This window comes from Gavia stellata, chromosome 23 (genome assembly GCF_030936135.1).
Source record: "Gavia stellata isolate bGavSte3 chromosome 23, bGavSte3.hap2, whole genome shotgun sequence".
In the NCBI taxonomy this organism is placed as follows: Eukaryota; Metazoa; Chordata; class Aves; order Gaviiformes; family Gaviidae; genus Gavia; species Gavia stellata.
The window spans coordinates 1193635-1212948 of NC_082616.1; the positions used below are offsets into that span (position 1 = coordinate 1193635).

The 19314-nt window shown below is 36.9% G+C and overlaps 1 protein-coding gene across 2 annotated transcripts in view; it reads right to left on the reverse strand.

The window, feature by feature from the left end:
* GPCPD1 (glycerophosphocholine phosphodiesterase 1) overlaps window positions 1–19314 on the reverse strand; it is a 47390-nt gene continuing 28076 nt past the window's right edge. Inside the window, exons 11-21 of one of the 2 annotated variants that reach the window (XM_059828496.1) lie at window positions 19161–19215; window positions 17122–17214; window positions 15100–15177; window positions 13665–13704; window positions 12810–12871; window positions 11355–11420; window positions 10222–10358; window positions 8905–9040; window positions 8398–8558; window positions 5379–5478; window positions 1755–1792 (exon numbers count right to left, since the gene is read on the reverse strand). In XM_059828496.1, coding sequence (XP_059684479.1) covers window positions 5424–5478; window positions 8398–8558; window positions 8905–9040; window positions 10222–10358; window positions 11355–11420; window positions 12810–12871; window positions 13665–13704; window positions 15100–15177; window positions 17122–17214; window positions 19161–19215 — 883 coding nt within the window. In that variant the 3' untranslated portion in view covers window positions 1755–1792; window positions 5379–5423. Of the gene's footprint in view, window positions 1793–5378; window positions 5479–8397; window positions 8559–8904; window positions 9041–10221; window positions 10359–11354; window positions 11421–12809; window positions 12872–13664; window positions 13705–15099; window positions 15178–17121; window positions 17215–19160; window positions 19216–19314 lie in introns of both variants that reach the window. The other variant, XM_059828494.1, reaches the window with a different exon arrangement.

Below are 19314 nucleotides of genomic sequence, written 5' to 3' on the forward strand. Positions count from 1 at the left end.
TCCAAATTTTGGTTTAATTTTTTTTTTTTTAAATAAAAGACAGCTTCTAGATACCTATAATCATTACTGTGCTGTTTGTTCAGGACAAACAATTTTAAATACTAAAATGCACAAGGCAAGTCGAAACAAGCTGTTTCAAACTGCTCAGCAGTGCAGGCTCAAGCACTTATTTGCAATGGCTTTACTCTTTGTACAATCAGTTCTATGTAGCAATGACTGTATATAAAGAATATAGTACACACTATTGTTTTCATTGTCAATTTACAAGAGAAAAAAATAAATATTTTCCATTCTTATTATACATTAACACTTCAGTAGAAAGTTACAGCTGTTGTGTTGGCATGACCTGCAACTTCAGGAGGAAAAAGGACATGCATACCTATCTATTAAGAACGCTAAACTATGACTTTGTAATAAATTACAGAGGACAGATACCAGCCAACAGAATACCGATTATCTCAATTCAGTACATCTGTGATTCTTGCTTCGAGGAAAAAAAAAAAATAATCTTGCAGAATACCAAAGCTAGTAGCTTGTATTATGTACATAAGACAAACCATGTATGTATGGTATGGCCTTTTCTTCAAATGTTTGTGAATAATAGGCTTGTGGTTTTAGGCAAAGAAGATTAAGTAGCTGAGTTAGTCCTTGCACCCTCCACACATAACTAGCACCGTAAAGATGCAAGGACCTCAGCAAACACCTAAATTTCATGCTTAATAACTAAAGCATGCATTTTGTAGAGTTTGTGCATGTTACATATTCTGGTTTTTAAGGTTACTGTGCAAAAAAGATTCTCAACCACTGAAGATGTTTCTGTAATTCTGTTAAAATTATTTGCAACATTTCTAAAGTTTAGCAGGCCTGTGTGAGATTAATGAAAAACAATCATACTTGTGGTTCACCCCTGACTGCTATACACAGACACTGTACCAATGAATTGGCACATCAGAAAATAATGGCAGCAGCCTAAGTGTCCAATGAAGTGGGGAAAAAATGAGTGAATAAGCATTGCAGTTTACTTAAAAATATATAGATATTTTAAAATGGCACAAAGCTTTGTACAGGTGGATCTATCAGTGCAAATACATATATATGAGGTACCAATTTATTCAGGCCTGATCTAATTATATGTATCTTACAATCACTCTCTTAATTTCCTGTTGTCAGATACAGGCTGACAAGCTGTAGCACTGAAGTAAAACCAAAGCCAAAACAATTTTTCAGCACATTCAATATCAGATCATTGTAATTCCCCTACAATTTAGTTTCTGAGCTTCCACTCCTCAGACTGCTTAATGATTTTTTTTTATTTTTAAAAACACACCTAAGTGTTAATACTTTATTTTTCAAGATTTGAGACTTGATTAAAGGAAAAGTTAAAACTGTGTATGTAAACTGGAACAATAACTATAGCTGGCTGAATATTTTAACATTGTTTGAAATTTTAACAAGTACTGTCAGGAAGGAGGAACACAGTTATTGCTGTTTAGGGACTTAAAAATAAAACAAACCAACCTGAAGGCATATAGACAGCACTGTTCCAATGGTGAAAGTTAAACAGATACTAAAAGCATTCTGCCTAAATCAGTCCTTTTGCATTTGAACGCTCTTCAAGTTATCTACAGCTTTCTCTTCCAGGCAATTATGATGGCATTTACATGGAGATATGGATTTAAAGTGGCTAACTGTGGGACACACGCAGCTTTTCAACTCTGGTAATTCTTTCTTGAGCCGTTCCAGCTGCTCCACCTGGAATATATTTGGTTGTTCAGGATTCGAGTCATATATCCTGAATAAAAGAGAAAAGAAAAAACACTGATCAGTATAACCTGACAGTTCACAGAAATGTAGACTAGGCGAAGCAACTGGGGAGTAAAATTAGGTATCAGCAATATAAAACGGTATTCCTTTTACACAATGGTTACTATTTCAGCGGATATACTAAAAAGCTACCAACTGGCATTCACCTCACTTACTCTCCTGAAAAATGTGATTTTACAGGTGGCACAAAGCAGTGAAGTAAGAGCAGAGTTCAAGGCTTCAAACTTAAAAGTGTAAGAAATTTCAGAGCCCTGAGATTATTTGAACAGACTGTGAGACACTACTTGTACATAATACTGAATGGAGTTTATACTTACTGTTTCAAGAAGTATTTCACACACACCCCTCCCCGATTCAGAACAATTTTTTAAAACTACCATTACAATACTAGGTGAAGAGTGAAAAACAGACAATCTGATCTTTATTCCTACCTAATGCAAATTTAACTATCTACACTATTTAAATAGTATATCCTCTTTTCACTTTGTTTTCCCACATGTAACAAAGCTGCAGGATCTGAATTGTCAACATTGTACCAGACTGTCCAAATCCAAAACACATTTTGAGTTTGACAGTGTAGGCACTGAGCATAACTCGGACACTATTTTGGTGTAATTCATTATAAAGCAAAAGCATTCATGTTCCTGTAACCTAACTTTGGTACAACACTTATTGTGACAAGGGTACATTCCGATCTCCCAACATTCATTTCTAGCATCAGTATGCTATTGATATCCAAAATTTAAATCCTGGCATCCAGTTTCCCCTCTCTTGTAGCTATTGCACATACACAGTTTCAGGTATTGCAGGTCTCCAGGTTTATCTCTTTCCAATGAAAACTTCCGGAAGAAATTACCGTGGCTTCTGCCTTAGTCTCTTATGAACATTCATACTTTCATTTCTGGTTCCTTCAAGCAAGTGGTTTGTTTTTATTGCATCATCCTTTCTCTTTCATACCATAATTTCAAGGTATGTCCAAAAGGAACATAATGTCACAACCAAAACAACAAAGTGCTATATGACACAGTGCCAGGTGCCTTTTTACCCCAGCAAGACAACTTGTAAACTATTGGCAAGTCCAAGACGTCAAAAATAATACGCAGCCCAAACAGTGATATAGTAAATGGGATTCAAATGAGGAAACACTTCTGCAGGAAATACAGATGTGGATCACGTTACCTACAGCAAGATCAAAGGTAGTTTCTGTAAAGAAACTCCTAGACGTGAGGACAAATGCTGTCCAGTTTTATGGAATACGCACAGAAGGCACAGCAGTTAAATTACTTGCACAGAACTTATAATCCAATACAGGCCCAAGATATGACCTGAAATTGCCTAATAGAAGCTATCTGCAAAATAGAAGCCCAACCTTCCTTCCTTCCAGAATGCAGGTACAACCTGTGCTTTCTTCAGTTAAGTTCGCTTACACATTACAAATTTCTCTATGCATCCAAGAGAAAGCACTACAATTAGAAGAGAGTTTTCTATATAGCAATACACCTTAGGAACTGCAAATCTTAGGTCCTTCCCATCAGTTAGACACTAGAAGAGCAAAGGCATGTTTCTAAGTCCCTTGTTCAGAAACATGCTTAACCATGTTCTATAAGCAGCTTCTGGCAGGTATTTTATTAGTTCTTTACTAGGGCAAGCATAAATTCTGTCATTCTTGCTTCGTATTTAACTCTTTTCAAGTGAGATTTTGGACGAGCCCAACCCTCCAAGCTCCTTTCAGACTGTCTACTGGAACCAGTCCGCTCCAATGTGTATATAGTATTTCTTCTAAACCAAAAGCAGAGAAGACAATGTGAAGCACAGCTAACCTTGTACATCAGAATTTCTTGTCCCCACTTTTCGCTGGGTCCATAAAACTACACCATCAATTGGCAAAAAAAGTGCATAGCTCCAGGACTTCTCTTACGAATTAACATTACAATCAAAATAGGGAATGAACTCTCATCTCCGTATCCTTCATTCTTCAACAGGACTATTATTTCTAAGTAGCTATGCACTGAAGTTCCTCCATTTGACTTATATTAATAAGCAAGCCCTGCAGAAGACTGGGCAGTCCTTTGAGTATTACTTTTTTAACTTAGCACTTTCTATAAACAGTTTTGCAGGACATTCCAGAGTTACGCAGTGGGCACAGAACTGATTCGCTTAGCTCCTACCAGGTGTTTTTGCAACCTCTGGAAACACATACATCCAGCAAGTCTTAGTCACAGCTGTTTTTCTTTGCTAATGCTTGGTCCAAAAACGAAGAGTCAGCAGCACCGAAATACTGCTTTCATGCTAAAAATATTTTCTGAAGCTTTTCATTAAAACTTTTCAGTTTTCTTTACATCTCAAGGTAAACTTGAGTTTACTTTGCAATTCACAAAATAGGAAAGACTTAGACTGCCATTGCATAACATCTTAATGCAATCATCAAGTAGATTTAAGTTACAGATCAACTAATAGTAGTTAACCTCCTACATATACCCATGCTGTTATTTAAGTAACATTCAGTTTCAGGCAAATAAAATGGTGCAGATTTAGACAGTCTTCTAGTTTTGAGAAGTGTTTTGAATGCTTTTGCCTTTATTGCCAACTGAATTTGTGTTAGTTTTTCAAAGTTACTAATAGAGCACAGAGCTTTTGTCTGGAGTCTGCAAATGCAACATGCGGCCATAAGGAACTGTAGTGTTTAGAGAGCAGACAAACACACTGAAGATTCTCATGGAAAAGCTTTCAGCACAAATGTTTGAGGATTACTGGTTTAATATTTTCATGCAGCTGTGTATATTATTCAACAAACAGAACTCAGGTCACGTAAAGTGAATTAAAAAAAATAAATGCAAGTGTAAGTTAGCACCCACCCCCTCTCCACGTTGGTATTTTAATATGTAGACAACTGGTGTAAAAATATAAGACTGCATTGTTCTTACTGAGTTAAGTATATTCAAACACAGAAATATTTCCTGGACTGTTTAGAATGCTTATCCAGGAGAAAAATACCAGATAAATCATCCCACAAATCCTGCTTTAGAATTCATCATTTTTGCCAATCCAGAGAATTTCACTACAATAGGTTAAAGTTTCTTCTCTAAATGAAATCTAAATCAAACTAATAAGGTGTTTTAAGCATGAGATTTAATTTTCTCTGAGAATAGAAGATACCCAGTTATGCATTTAAAGTACTCTTCTAGGTTAGGGCCCAAATAGAAGCTTGGAGGCAGAGGTGGCACCTTTTCTGTAGGTTGCCCTTCTAACACAAGTAGTTTGGGTATCTTAGATGCTGAGATGAATGCTAGCTGAACACAGGAAAAAAGTAGAATATTGTCCTGGCAACTGCACTAGACCATCCGTTTGGTTTAATGACTTTGGGTATGTCTAATAATCTGCAGCCCAAGTGGAGAAAGGACTGGATGGGGGGAGGAAAAAAAAAAAAGAAAAAAATTTCTTCCCCTGCCCCAGTGAGACAGTGAGATCATTCTTTTAATAGCGTTGGCATTTGTAAGCTTCCCAGATTTAGTCTTGCAGTTTTTCTCCATGCAACGCAAAGTCAGACCCCCTACCTGCAATTTGTTTTGCCCGACACTTGATATCAGCAACTTTTGTATTCAGGACACAGTTTTTCTGCCATCTTCACAAGTGGCTACAAGGTTTTGCTCAACTCTACATGGATGATTAAAGTTTGGAAAAAACAGCTTACAGAAATCTGTACCCAGACAGTTCATAATCTTTGACATAATTACCGCATGCAATAACAATAACTCAAGGCCATATCCAAGCAACCTAAAATTCACTAGAATTCCTGTATTCACTTCCTAGCTTATTCAGACACTTACTAAGAGGGTTTAAGTAAAGGTCTAGTAAACAGCAACACAAAACACTAGGCACAGCGATTTTTTATAAATATCTGGACTTGGCCTTAAGTCCTCCAGAGAATAAAAATTCTGCAGAAGCCATAGTAGAAGGAAATCTTGATTCAGTCCTGGAAATATTGTGGAATTTGAAGATGCAACCATAGCATAAACTGGCTTTACACTAATAAGCAGATGACTGCAGCCCCTACTTATTTCTAGACCTTGAAACAGGCGTGTACATCTCTCTCTCTAACTTGAGTTCTGCTTCACAGTAGTTTTGAATTTATCTGGTTCTAAACGTCAAACAGCACAGAATATGGATGCTTACACCACACCTATTTAAACTTTTGACAGTTTAAACTCTTGATATTAACTTCATACTCTCAAACGATTTGAAAGACTGCCTCTTTACCCAGCAGCTCCAACTGTGAATGGAAACACTTGCTGCCAGATTTCACATTTAGACATGCCATGGAGGACTTGCAGGTACCACCCGCATTTCACAATGTCCAGCTTGAGATATCTGATGCAATTTTCAGAAAGTGTCACGTTCCTTCTAAGGAACCTATATTAAGATTAAAGTTAGTTCTATTCAGACAATTAGTAAATTTTGAAAAAGAATTAAGAATTGTAAAGGAACATGCCAATAGCTGTTTTGGCCTACGGAAAAAAAGGTCGATAACATTTAGAAATCAGAGTTAACGAGCCTGCAACAATTATACTGAAACGAGATAATTGTTTGCTACTCAATTGCAGTTTGTGACTTGAAAAAGAAAGAAAAAATGAGCTACTGGTTTTTAAACAGCTTTGGAATTAATATTAATTTTGGGGTTCCTCTCAATAAAGTGGAAAGATGCCAACAAGGTGGAAGAGATACAGGGGGGAGGCGGTGAGAGGGGAGATGAATACTATTAAGAATCTAGATGGTCTAAATAGTGCAGGAAGGTTAAGTATTTTTGGTTCCGTTAAATCCACAAGGGAATTCAGCCTACAAGCAATTCCAATGAATTGGTTAGTCATCAAAAGGTGAGGAAAAAGGTGTTCCGCTATCATACTGCAACTTAAAAACCACACTAAACAGTCAAAAGGGAACGTAAGATGACACGTAGCAGACTTGCAGCCTTGACATAAATGCAGCATTACTTAAGTAGTGTTGAGCCATGAAGTATCTAAAGTAATAAAAGCAACATGAAGTCAGAAATAAGGCTGTCACCTGTTTTACTATTTTACCTTAGTAGTGCATATCTATTACATCAGGAGCAATTAAGAACTCTAGAAGACTGGATTAGTAGACATCAGATGAACAGCCATTGCATAAGAACACTTTATGCAGTAGTATTTGATTAAAACACCCCACCTGCCTATAGACCAATAGTTTATCACTTCAAGTGATGCATACCATAGGATCAAATTTCCTAACAACCCTATGACCATACACTAAAGAGTCAGAGTACCATTTCGTCTGCATATTAGTTCAGAGATATTTTTCATCTACTAAAGGCACCTCAATCTTGAGTTGTAGGAAGGGTACAACATGTAGCACTGCTGTAGCAGGAAAGAGGGCTTGTGTTTCAATGACCAGTCTGAAGCTGATGCCCAATGTAAAAAATCTTGTTATTCCTTTTTACTACCAATGAAAAGGAGACATACTATACAGTACAAGAAGGGAGAGCTCCGGCAAACCAGAGAAGCACTGGAAGGACTCTCAGCAGTCAAGAACAGATTGAAGGAAGTTAACTATTTTTTACACTGGCAGCCTAGAACTCTAAGAGCAAATATGTTTGATCTATTGCCTCTAGATATGTTAACTTGAGTCTCAGTTTTCACTTTATAAAACAGTCCTTGACAATTACTTGATCTCCCTCCCCATCCCCTTTCTTTTTTTTTTTCCCAGGTAAAACAATACGCAAAGCAATGCCCTTGCTAAAGCAAAAGGTTTGAAAGTCTTCTATAATCTGACACTTCAGTTACACTTAATGCTTTCCCAATTACATATTCTTTGTAATCTATCAGAAAGTCTAATTTAATATAGCTTCCCAAATGAATCATCATCTCGCAATAATGAATTTCACATCTTTTATGATAAAAGAGCTAAAACTTTTCGGTTTTGTAAGGAACTAAGATAACACTTTCGTTCAAAGATTTACCACAGTATTCTGATGTCCACCTGAATTGTGTGGCTATAAAATAACTACTTTCTGAAGTGACTAATTTGGCAGTTTGCCCTGGGGGTCACTCCCAAGCTAATTTTCATAGGAAAAAATGGTGAATTCACAGCTTTGAAACACAGCAGAATGTTGGCAACAAATTAAGTTCATTCATTTAAGTTGTGTTAACTATTTCTGTAACTAAATGTAGAAAGCTGAAGATTTCAGCAAAACAGTTAAATAACATTGTCCTCACCATGTCACGTACAAAGTTTAAGAATTACTGTCAGGAATGTTAGTAGCATGTTAAATGTGTATGCCACGCACTAGTTCTTTAGAGAATCAAATTATATTTACATTAACCTCAGGAGAAGTGGAAGTTATTTTGCTTCATATATACAGCTGAAAGAGTAGGAATTAGTGCTAGTTTTGTTTTTGAACTGGGGTTATGGGCTTGTTGTGCTTATAGTACCAAAGGAAGATCTTCTGCAGCAATGCAAAATTTCACAAGAAATCAGGATACAGTAATTTCTCAGCTTAATTATTATTGGGTTTACTATTTTTAAAACACAGTGAAGTACCTGTCATATATTAGCCCATGAACACCATATTCTCTCAATTTCTTCCTGTTATCTGGGTCATTTGCATCATCACCCCATGAGAAAATCACTAGGCCTTTAGATTTGGCCCTTTTAATAAACGATGGATTCCTCAGCAGGTCTTCAGAGTGCACATTAATTCCCTGAAATACAAACCACTTCTATTAAAACCCATGTTTCTGAAAAACTTTCATGTTAGTATTTAGCCTTTGAAACTTGCAGCTCCTTACAATTTCATACATAACAATATTAATAAAAAATAATTTAATACAATTAAAGAGTTTACTGGTAGCACTATTTTTTAAACAATGTACCATACAGACATTGAAACAACAGACATTATTTTGGCAGTTACTAATTGTTAGTGTATTTCTTTTGTGATGTTGTTTGTAATTCTAAGCATTAGTGTCAAAAAATATGGATTTACAAAAAGTAGTAATAATTTAGTTTCATTTTACTGCAGATTAATAGCAGAACTTGTCAGCTTACCAGCAGGTTTTCAAACTGTGCAAAAGTAATGGCAATCGGAGTTGTACGAGATCTAAGATCCATAAGTTCTGGATAAAGTTTAGATTCTCCTTGGGTGAGAAATAACACAGGATACTTGTTTTGCTTATGCCGAACCCTGTTATAAAAAAAAAAAAAAAAATAGCAAATGTGTTAAAAAGCAGGGAAATTCAATCTTACTGTTTGAGGAGGATTACGCCCTTTACTGCATGTTCTTCCAACTCCTAGCTGGTGCAACAAGATGGTACTACAGTTTAATATGAAACTATGTAGACAAACTGTTCTGTCTGTTACTTTTACCACTAATTACAGATTAATATACACAGTTTAAGGGAAGCTAGACTTTTAAGTCAAACTCAGATCCACATCCTCAAAATAATTATAGAAAATTCTTGAAGACTGTCCAATTCTGTAATCTTCTTCTTAAATGCATCATGAATGTTCATTTTACTCGAATGTGCGAGTTTATAAACATGTTTAATATACAACATCTAACCTTATTGATGTGTTTTTTCAAGTCCGATACCAGAAACGTGGTACGAAATGACAAGAGATGGAAGCAAAGTTTTGGCATTACCGTGTTACACACTCTTTCACACTTGTTCCTTAACCCTTTTATCAGTATCTTGATTTGGTTTTGTCCTGCCCATTTACCCTTCAGTGACATTTCATCAGTGTAGTCTCTCATCAAATGAGATTTCCACAAAGCCTTTCATTAACGGTGCTAAATCACTTCTTGTTATGAAGTACTACAGCATATTGCTTGTTCATATGCATGCCAACTGTTTGCTCTCCAGTTCAACTCCTATGATTTTTCTGTGCTCCGATACCTTCAATATGACATTCCATAAAAGGAAAACAAACCGCATAACAAAAAACCAAACACAGGTAGTTCAAAGCTATTTCATTTTCTGTCCTTTTTAAAAGGCAGATATAGCAAAAAATTGTAACACAATTAATTTTGTTTGTAAATTAGGCTTGTGTACCCCTTAAATATGACTGAAAAAGACTTGTGGTACCAGAAGAGATCTTGACCTTTTTTGTTGTGTCAAGAAAGACTGAAGCATTCAGGAAGGCACTTGACAAAAATATCTACTTTGACTTTGTTCTCCTATTTTATTTCTGGCACAGCTCAGATGGCAAAGTGGTCTAATTTCTCGTTTCAATTCTCAACTATTTTGGCTCTCAAGGTTTAGGACTAATCAAAACGTGTGTTATGTTGGGTATTCTTATGCCCAAAGTAAATTTTACTGAAGAAAAAAAAGAAGAAAATACATCGTGTATCTCTTTTTAACTTACATTGTACAAATATCTGCATTAAAAGAAGAAAATACAATCCTTCTTCTGCCGGCATTCATCAAAACAGTTTTTAGAATAATATCTAGAAAGAGGTTCATATCAAAGTAAGTTGACAAGTTGCCATCCCACTGTCCATCCTGTAAGAAGAAAGAACAAGTTTCAGCCATTTAAATTAATGCTTACTAAAATTATTTTAACAAGAAATGGTCTCTCATTCAACCTGAAAAAAATGAGAATTCAGTTTGCAAATATGAAGACAGAAGTCACTCCTTCAGTCTACTGAATGCTAGTTACAGCTCTGCAGGACTGTCAGCCTGTGAGGTGCAGCTGAATTCTAAGAGCAATAAGATTCACTGAAAAATTCACCATCTTCCCATCCAAGGAGACAGTTTCTATGAAGCCTTTTCTAATTTTAAAAACACAAAGGAATTCCATGAAAGATCACTAAAAACTATTACAGAAATTTCGTACTGCTTTTTCTAAACATAAAAATGCACCAGTAAGATTTGTAGAAATAAATGAGATATCCTTTGTCTCTGAGACTAGCAGGTACCAGTCTTTCTGCAGTTGACCTGTCTCTGAGAGCATTAGCATCTCTCCATGCACACCGACTTCCACCTACCACTCTACTTAGTTTCTTTCTCCCACTCCACATTTCCAGTCCTAGCCTTGACAACCGTTTCCTTCTAGACGGAGTGCTAAGCAATCCAGCTGAGTCCACAGTACTGCTGACTAGAAGGAAACAGTATTACTGCACCATATTGCAGCTGCTCCTGCACTAGCCCAGGAGAGTTTGAGTTTCTTGTCACTTTTCCCATGTATAGCATGCCTGACCTGTTGTGATCTAGTGACTTTAAAAAGGGTCTTCTACTAAGAGCAGTCTGAGCTGCATTACCAACTCAATCCTATCAATACTTCCTGTTGTTTTAAGAGTAAGTTTGTTCACTTGCTAAAGCGGTGCTATTACATTCCCAGTTTTAAAGACAGTGGGTTATAACAGAGGAAGAGTCACATAAAAAAGCCCAAAATCATGCCTTTGTTTGTTTGTAGCTCGTAAATCGCCATGTCAAATTACAAGCTTTCGCCATGAGAATGGCAAAGTATCAAAGCAAATCACATGTACATTTACTTACCCTTTGTTGGCAGATCCATTTTATTTCTATGTTGAACCCAACATCTTCAGAAACAGACTCCAGGACCTGAAAAAAATTTCATTGTGAAGAAACCCCACAGCAAAGGAGGACAACTAAGCACTCTGAGGATAGTAACTGGGAGAATACATTGGAATTTAACGCCAATGGGGTCTAACAGTAGAATAAAAAACCCTAAGTTTTTAACATTTAACACAAGATACACACACACCTTTTTCTCCTTCAGTTTAAAGTTAGAAAATACATAAAAATGGATAAAATCTTAAGGACAAAATTTTGACAAGGTACAAATGCAAGTCAATTCACCTTAACATGTGTGAGAAACGCCCTATTTGTACTTTTTTTTTTTTTTACTTCTCTAGGAAGTTTTTTTGAATGCAAAAAGTATCTTCAGTAACACATAGTCCTAAGTATGAAATCCATGAGCTTGCCATTACGATGATGAGAACAAAAGTATGTGAAATTCTTGTAAAGAATTAATTGTAAGGTGACTTCAAATCAAAAGGTGAAACTAGCAGCTAATGAAATTAAGGAAACATTGGTAGGTGATTCTTTAACCCTGTAAAGATGACAGGAACAGAGGAAAGTAACATACCCTTTCTTACATGAAGAAAATTAAATTTGGGGAATCGAAACAGGTAGAGGAACTGAACCTGAGTAGTTTAGTCTATTACACAAAGTTCTTTCTTTTCTGTAGTTATGCAGTAATCTGATTGACAGTAAAAAAAATACAGTGGGGCATATGACCTGTAGCTGATGGATATTTCATACATGCTCTGACATAAGCCTATAAATAACTGGATACTAATTGTCTCCACAATCCAAATAAAAAGCAGTATTATTGGATAAAACAAGTACCTAAAAGGCATGTTAATGAGTAGTTCAGACATTAGGAAAAACAGTAAGGGGAAAAAAAAGAGCAGTTCTAGAAAAAAATCACTGTAATGGTATCAAACTGGTTTTGGTCAGTTGTTTCTGTGGAAATAAACCAACACAAAGCCCAGAGTTGGCAAACAGTCATGAATGGGAACATACTAGAAATTCACTTATAATTTCTCTGTCTCTGGCTCTGCTGGATGGCCAAGAGTATGCGGTGAACTGCCGAAGGCCAGGTTTTTTGCAAAATTAGCAAACAATTGTTGATGCTTTAAAACGCAATGCGCAGATGTTAAACCAGCTGTAAAACTGAGTGTATCCTGAGCTATACAACTTGGGTTCATGAATTAAGAAGCTTGAAAGATATGCAAACTATTACTTTTAAGCATTGAAAAGGCTCCAGTGGCCAACAATAAAGCCTATGTTCTCAGTTCCAGCATTGGTATCAGAGGCCTAAACCAAAAAATTAATATCCCTTGCTATGTGCGCAAAGCTGAAAGAAAAAAACTTGGGTTTATGTTCCACAATCATTATCTCTATTGCTCTATATTCACTGCTTACCCTCTGCAGAGAAGGAAAAGGCTGGGTCTCAAAAGCAGAGTTTTCTTCATCTTTAAAAGATGCTGAAAAGAAATACAAAATATTAAATCAAAACAAATAGCACTGCTAATCCCAGCAAGAAAAGACTGGCTCAAAATCATAAGACCTTTAAGAATAACGAATGGAATCAGGCCTATCTTCCGATTACCTAAGCCTTCCCTCTAACACTGGCATACTCCAACAATGGTGTTGGCAATTCCTGTTTTGTCACTGGGAAAGTTTTTTGACCCCCACTAAAAGCCTTGCCAGAATATTTATCAGAAGCAGCTTCTCCCATCCCTCACCATTTCAGTCACTGAATCACATCCAGTAGAAGCAGCCTTGCCTGTCAAGGCTTATTATTTAATCTTATCTTTTCCCAGGCAGGTAGGATGTGTGAGATACTTTGCCTGATTTTGTTGTCCCTGTAAAGGGGATGAACTAAGGCCAAAAATTTACAACACCAATAAGACACTCTACAGCAGTTACCGAAGTTCTTGTCAGCAATTCTGAAGAGCTGCCAAAAAAGTGCAGTTAGAGAAGCATAAGATGGAAACAGTAGTAGCAATTTGCTTAAGAATATTCATAAATATGTATTTAGCTATGCATTCATCTTCTACCCTCCTGTCCCCTCTTCCCAAGGGAGTAACTCCCATCCAGGTACTTACTTCCCAGCAAAGAACTCTACAGCACGCACAAAATTAAAATAACTATGCAAGCATTTAGAGATGTTCAGGAAGACGCCAAATGTGATTAGAACAAGTGACTGCAACCACAGAATATGTATCATTACATGGGAATAAATAAATCTCAAGACTCTTACAAACTAGTACGTACCATTGTGATCTTTTACTTTCAGGGCAGTCACGTGAGCCAGCTAAAGAGCATAAGAAGAGTAAAATTAACAAAAATTAACAAATACTCCACCCATGGAGGTCTTGCTACATGTAAAATGTAATTAATTTTCCTTATAAATTGTTTTTAAGTTTAAAGGTCCATTATAGACACAGTTTTAGTAATTCGTAAAAGAATAAAGGAAATCCTAGTACACATCACAATTGAGTACATGACGAGGGACCATATTAGGGCTATCTTGCACCACACCAGAGAAAGTATCAGTAATACTCCTTCAAGAGATGGTATCTCTTTACCTGCATCTTAAGAAAATGAGCTGTACTATACTGTCAGCTAATGCTTTTCAGGTGCTTGCATGTCTCAAATTGTGAGCCTTGGTAAACACAAAGTATCAAGTTGAAGAAAATTTTAATTTTTTTTTTTAATTTTAATTTTCACAATTTTCTTTCAAACTTTAAAACATAAAGATTCCAAGGAAAGCTCAAAAACAAACTGAAAATGTTTTTACTGAAAATTCAGAAAACATGTTCAAGGGTAGAAACATACATAATATAATTTAACATTAAGATGCAAAGAAGTCTGAACATTAAACCCTCCTCTGTCAAATGTCAGACTCCGTGTTTCCAGTCAAGTGCAGACAGAGGGCTGACAGAGGTTTTATGATGTAGTCACATACTGAGATGGAATCGGGCCAGGCATAAGGCCAACTCCCTCGCTCCATTCAAATTCTCTCTCCACAAAAAGGAGGAGACCAAGTAATTTTAAATAAAAAGAAACATATAGTTCTTTGATCAGCCAGGTGCTTCCTTGCCTAAGGACAGATATCTCAGCTGGGTCTCCAGTGGCCCAGTCTCATCCCCTAACCCCCTTTTATGTACGCAAGGCACTTCTATTCAGAAGATATAGTGATACACAATTAAATAAAAACAATGAATTAGTTCTAGCCAGTTTGTCCAATCCATACCATCGAATCATGGGCCCTTCTACATGTCCACACACACACCTCCAAAGAGGAGTTCAACGTAATCTGGATCTCCCTTGTTAACATGGAAACATTTAAAAACTAGGTAGACTTTGTGACAGGTATCTTTCTTCTTCAAAGACTCCAAAGCATTGGCATTCAATGAACTCTACCACTGCTTTCAGTTTTTCTTATTTTCTAGAAAATTATCAATATTGGCATAACGATAGGGATCTACACAAGTTGTCAGACCATCTTTCTAGAAGATACAAGTAATGAAATTTATTCAAGTTGTAATGATGGTGCAAAAGTACTATTCTTGGAATTAGCTACTTGTTCTACTTGTACAATTTTTAAAACTTGTGCTCTCCCAAACTATCTCGAAAAAAAATCTAAGCTCCATACACAATTTGAAATTCTACACATAGCATATCATACTAGCCAAAGCAACAATACCTTCAATAACTGCAGCTGATCAAACGTGAGTTCTTTGACTGCAATCTCAAACAGTTCCAAAGGCTCCGTATCCAGTTTCTTTGAAAAGAAATAATCCATAATTAAGCATCACTGAAAACTACAAAAAAGCCTCCATGCTTTTAATATGGTACTATTAAAGGCAACTCATTTTTTCTCTTTTATTGATAAAGACACAAGTGATATCTTATTATAATATGAGTAAGATGATCAGTTTTCAGGAGACAACATAGGCACTCAGAAGCATAAAACAGCTGTCAATTTGAAAAAACAGGATTTGGTCTTTCATGCAAGTCAGAGGCTTCAGTGTTCTTTCTTCAGAAAAGGTTAGCACATTTAGTCTTTAAAAACTTGATCAGTTAACGTATTCAGAAAAAAAGTTTGCAAGTAAAGAAATGCATTAAAAAATACTCCAAGGCAGTTTAGTTTATTATTGTCTATCCGATGTCTCAGAAATTAATAAATAAAAGAAAAAGGGAAGTGTCCTGGTAAAACTGAGACACACACACCTCACCCCCAAAATAAAGATCCGGTGTCAGAAAAATTCTGTCGATCCATTTTTCACTTCCCCTCTTCACTGTAAAGAATTTTTTACTCAACAAGACAATACTGATTCAATATACACTGAATATGCATTACCCTTAGCCAAAGTTCCTTTTCCACAACTGTTCAAAACCAAACTTCTTATAAACTGCAATACTGCAATGGGTGTGAGAGTTTGATGACACAGACTTAGTGCCAAGAAGAGAGAACATAGCCTGCAATCTGCCCTCCCAGGCTATCTTTGTTTTCGCTGCTGGAACTAGAAAGGAAGAAAACTAGAACGGAACAGAGTCCAACCTCTTTGCACTGCTGCTGAATGCAGGTATTCTGGCCTCAGTGGAGAACATGCAACAGGCCAGACAGAAAAGCACCAGTGGTTTTTCTGAGTCACCAGTCCTTATACCTATGATTCTCTCATTATTAAGGAGTGTCATGTCACTTTACTCCATGGAAACATTCAATCCTTAAGCTTCATAGAGTTTGGGTATTTAAGAGGCATTGCGATAGTCTGTTCAGAGCACCTTTTAAGGAATGCTTATCTGCATGTACAAGTAACAGTACTGTTCACTGCTTCTTATGTTATAGTACTCTTGACGCTTACAAAAACAGCAGAAAAGAGTTTTTGGTTAAAAAAAAAGGAACAACAACTGCAACCTTATGAGGTAAGCAAGGAAAGGAACAGGGCACTTGCTTTCAAGAGCCATTTTCCTGCTCCCGGAACCTCTGTCTTAACTCCTTTCCTTCTGCTCCACTGAGCAACCCAAAAGCAGTTCTTCAGCCTCACTTACTGTCCCAGCGAGACATGAAGTATATTGTTTACCTAACAGTTAAAGGACAGAGCAAAATGCAGAAGTAAAAAAGGGTTAAAAGGGAAGAGTTCGAAAAACTAATGGAAGCCAAGCCATTTGTGGCTAATCAAACTCCCTAAATGAAGGAGATCCTTGTTTCTTCCACTTTACTGCTTGCCATCTACTGGCCACTACTGGGATACCAAACACGGTAGACTTTGGTTTGACCTAAAGAGCATTTATGAGGACATAACTGCTTAAGAGAAGTATGCATTTAAGTATCAGCAGGAGTAAGAAGTCATGCTGAGAATCACACTAACTCTCCCTCAAACATAAACAACCAGAAGTTCTGACAGTCTAAAAGAGTCCCAAAGGTGCTACTGAATATAGTGGAGTTGTCTGCATTTTTCTTCCAAACCATAAATAAAAAAAAGCTAAAACAATAACTACAATGTAGGTTTGAAGACCCTCAAACCATGCAGCTGAAATGCTGTTGCTACAACATCAAAAGAAAAAACTCAACTTCCCCGCTCTACTTTATGCACACAGTAACGCTGCGTATTTATTCCCATTCCATCCCTTGATTCCCCAGAATTATTTCTATGACAGCTGGGCACTTTATTTTCTGGAATGGTCACGTGTAAAGACAAAATAGAGATACCGTCTTCTTTACCTTTTTCATGGCCATGCAACATGTGAGATCGTGGTATACAATAGGCACATGATCTTTAGAAAGATGTACATCAAATTCCACATATGCTGCTCCCTACAGAAAATTGAAAAACACACAGAATAAAACAAAATCCCATTAACTATTTATGCACAAGGACTACGGAACTGCAGACAAGTTGCCAAGTATTCACAGGTCCTGGACATCAACCACAAGTTGAATGCAACTGGCTGTTACCAGTTTAATCATACACAACAGATTAGAAATGGGAAAAAAAAAAAAAAATCATATGGGAAAGTATTTTAATTACCATAATGCAGCTCTGATATATATATAGCTTGCTTAATCTTGTAAACCCTCTAGTAACATTCAAGTATTGTAAGCCTCATTTCAGAGAAAAGATAAGTTGATGTTTTTAAACATAGATGCCTTTGCAGTGCCCTTCCTCCCTCTGCCCCACCAAGTGATTGCTACAAATTGGCAAAGCTTTAGGGAGATATTCCACATACTGAGGAGCTTCTGGAGTCACTAGTGAGTAACACAGCAGTAGTGTGTGATAAATGTGCAAGCGCAGAAATAGTTACGTCCAGTATTCTCCTGTCCTTTTCAACTATGTTATTTTCTGTTAAGCTTAAAAAGGAAGAAAGATCAAATAAGAACTCTAAGTGCAATCTTTTCGAAAAGAGGGAGGGCCAGAAAGAAAGAGATAGAGGAACAAACAAACATTTTTTTCTACATATTTTGACTGTCTGTAAATCATTCCTTTGAAAGGCCTCCAAGAATACCATTCATCAAATTATCATCCTGACTCACATCAATCAGTACAGAAACTAGGACAGGCTTTTTTCAGCCTTTTTCTCAGCAGAAATATTTCTAGGGTAGTGGCTTTCAGCCTTCTCAATCTGCAAATAGTTGAAAGTACTTTTCTGGCAATGCTGCTGATGACTTCATAGTAAATTTCTGCCTCAATGCATACTTCTTGCGGGCTTTTTAAAAGCTGCCTATAAATCTGCAGCGTCCACCCAGACGTCAAGAACTACTGTTCAGAAGGATCATTTAGGAGCTGCAGTTTTCTTTCGCTCTGCAGTCAGCGCATGTTCCAGACACTGTGTTCAGATTATACTCTGACTCCCAAACGAGAGAAAGCTTTCAGCTACGACTCTTGGGGAGTAGAGTCCTCCAGAATCAGTAGCCAGTAAGCATAATACTCCAGATCCCTCTCCCATCCCTTTACAACTTCAAAAGATGTTCGGTAAGAATCTACATTAGTGAAGAAGTACCTGAAAAGGCTTGGGAAGCCTACAAGTTATGCGGCAGGTGATCTCACAGTAGCATCTTTATGTAACTGTAACCACAGCTCTTCACTGTGAAAACAGGAGCTAGACAGGGAACCTCTGAATGTGCTTCTGACTCCAGCTACTCTGCTGCAGTGTCTCACCAGATTGTCTAGATCAATCTTATCACAGATCACTTCAGTGACTGAGATTATTGGAAGGAATACAAGTGACCACCTCAGTCACGGAATTTAAGCACCTGAAGCTAGTATCTCCCAAACTGAAAGTCTCATCTTCGGATTCAAAGTCTTCATTGTAGCAAGCACTGAAACAAAGGATTGTTTTATTCTACCAGCTCAGCTCCCAAGTCTGATTTTTGGACACCAATTTTAGGACTTAGTTTCTGAGCAAGACCTTTGCCACCTGAGAGTATGCTGACACACTCTAGCACAGCCAAACTTTTATTCATTTGTTCAAAATTATTCCAACCCTAAGTCTCTGAAGGGTTGAGATTAAAATTTTCCTTGTATTAGAACACCACCAGAACATACCAGATGGAAGCTGGGGTTTTTTTGAGGAACTTGAGATTGAGAGTCTAATCTAGCTATGACTTCCCTTCCTGTCTCTCAGGGAATTTCCACAGTGATTTGATGTAATTTTGTATCAGTGCAATTACCATTCATTGTACTGAATCATGGAAACTAAGCACACAAGTCAACCAAGTTTTAACTATATGGGTACTATGCATGTGCAAATGTGCATACATACGTGACTAGCAGCATTCCTCAGAGAGGCAATAGTGTTCTCTTGAACTTTAGCAAGTCTGAAATACCAGCAAAGAACAAGGTTTTGTTAGATGCAGCATGGCACAGAAGTCCATTGAAACTACAGAAATATAAATCAGAGGTCTTTGTTTTACAGA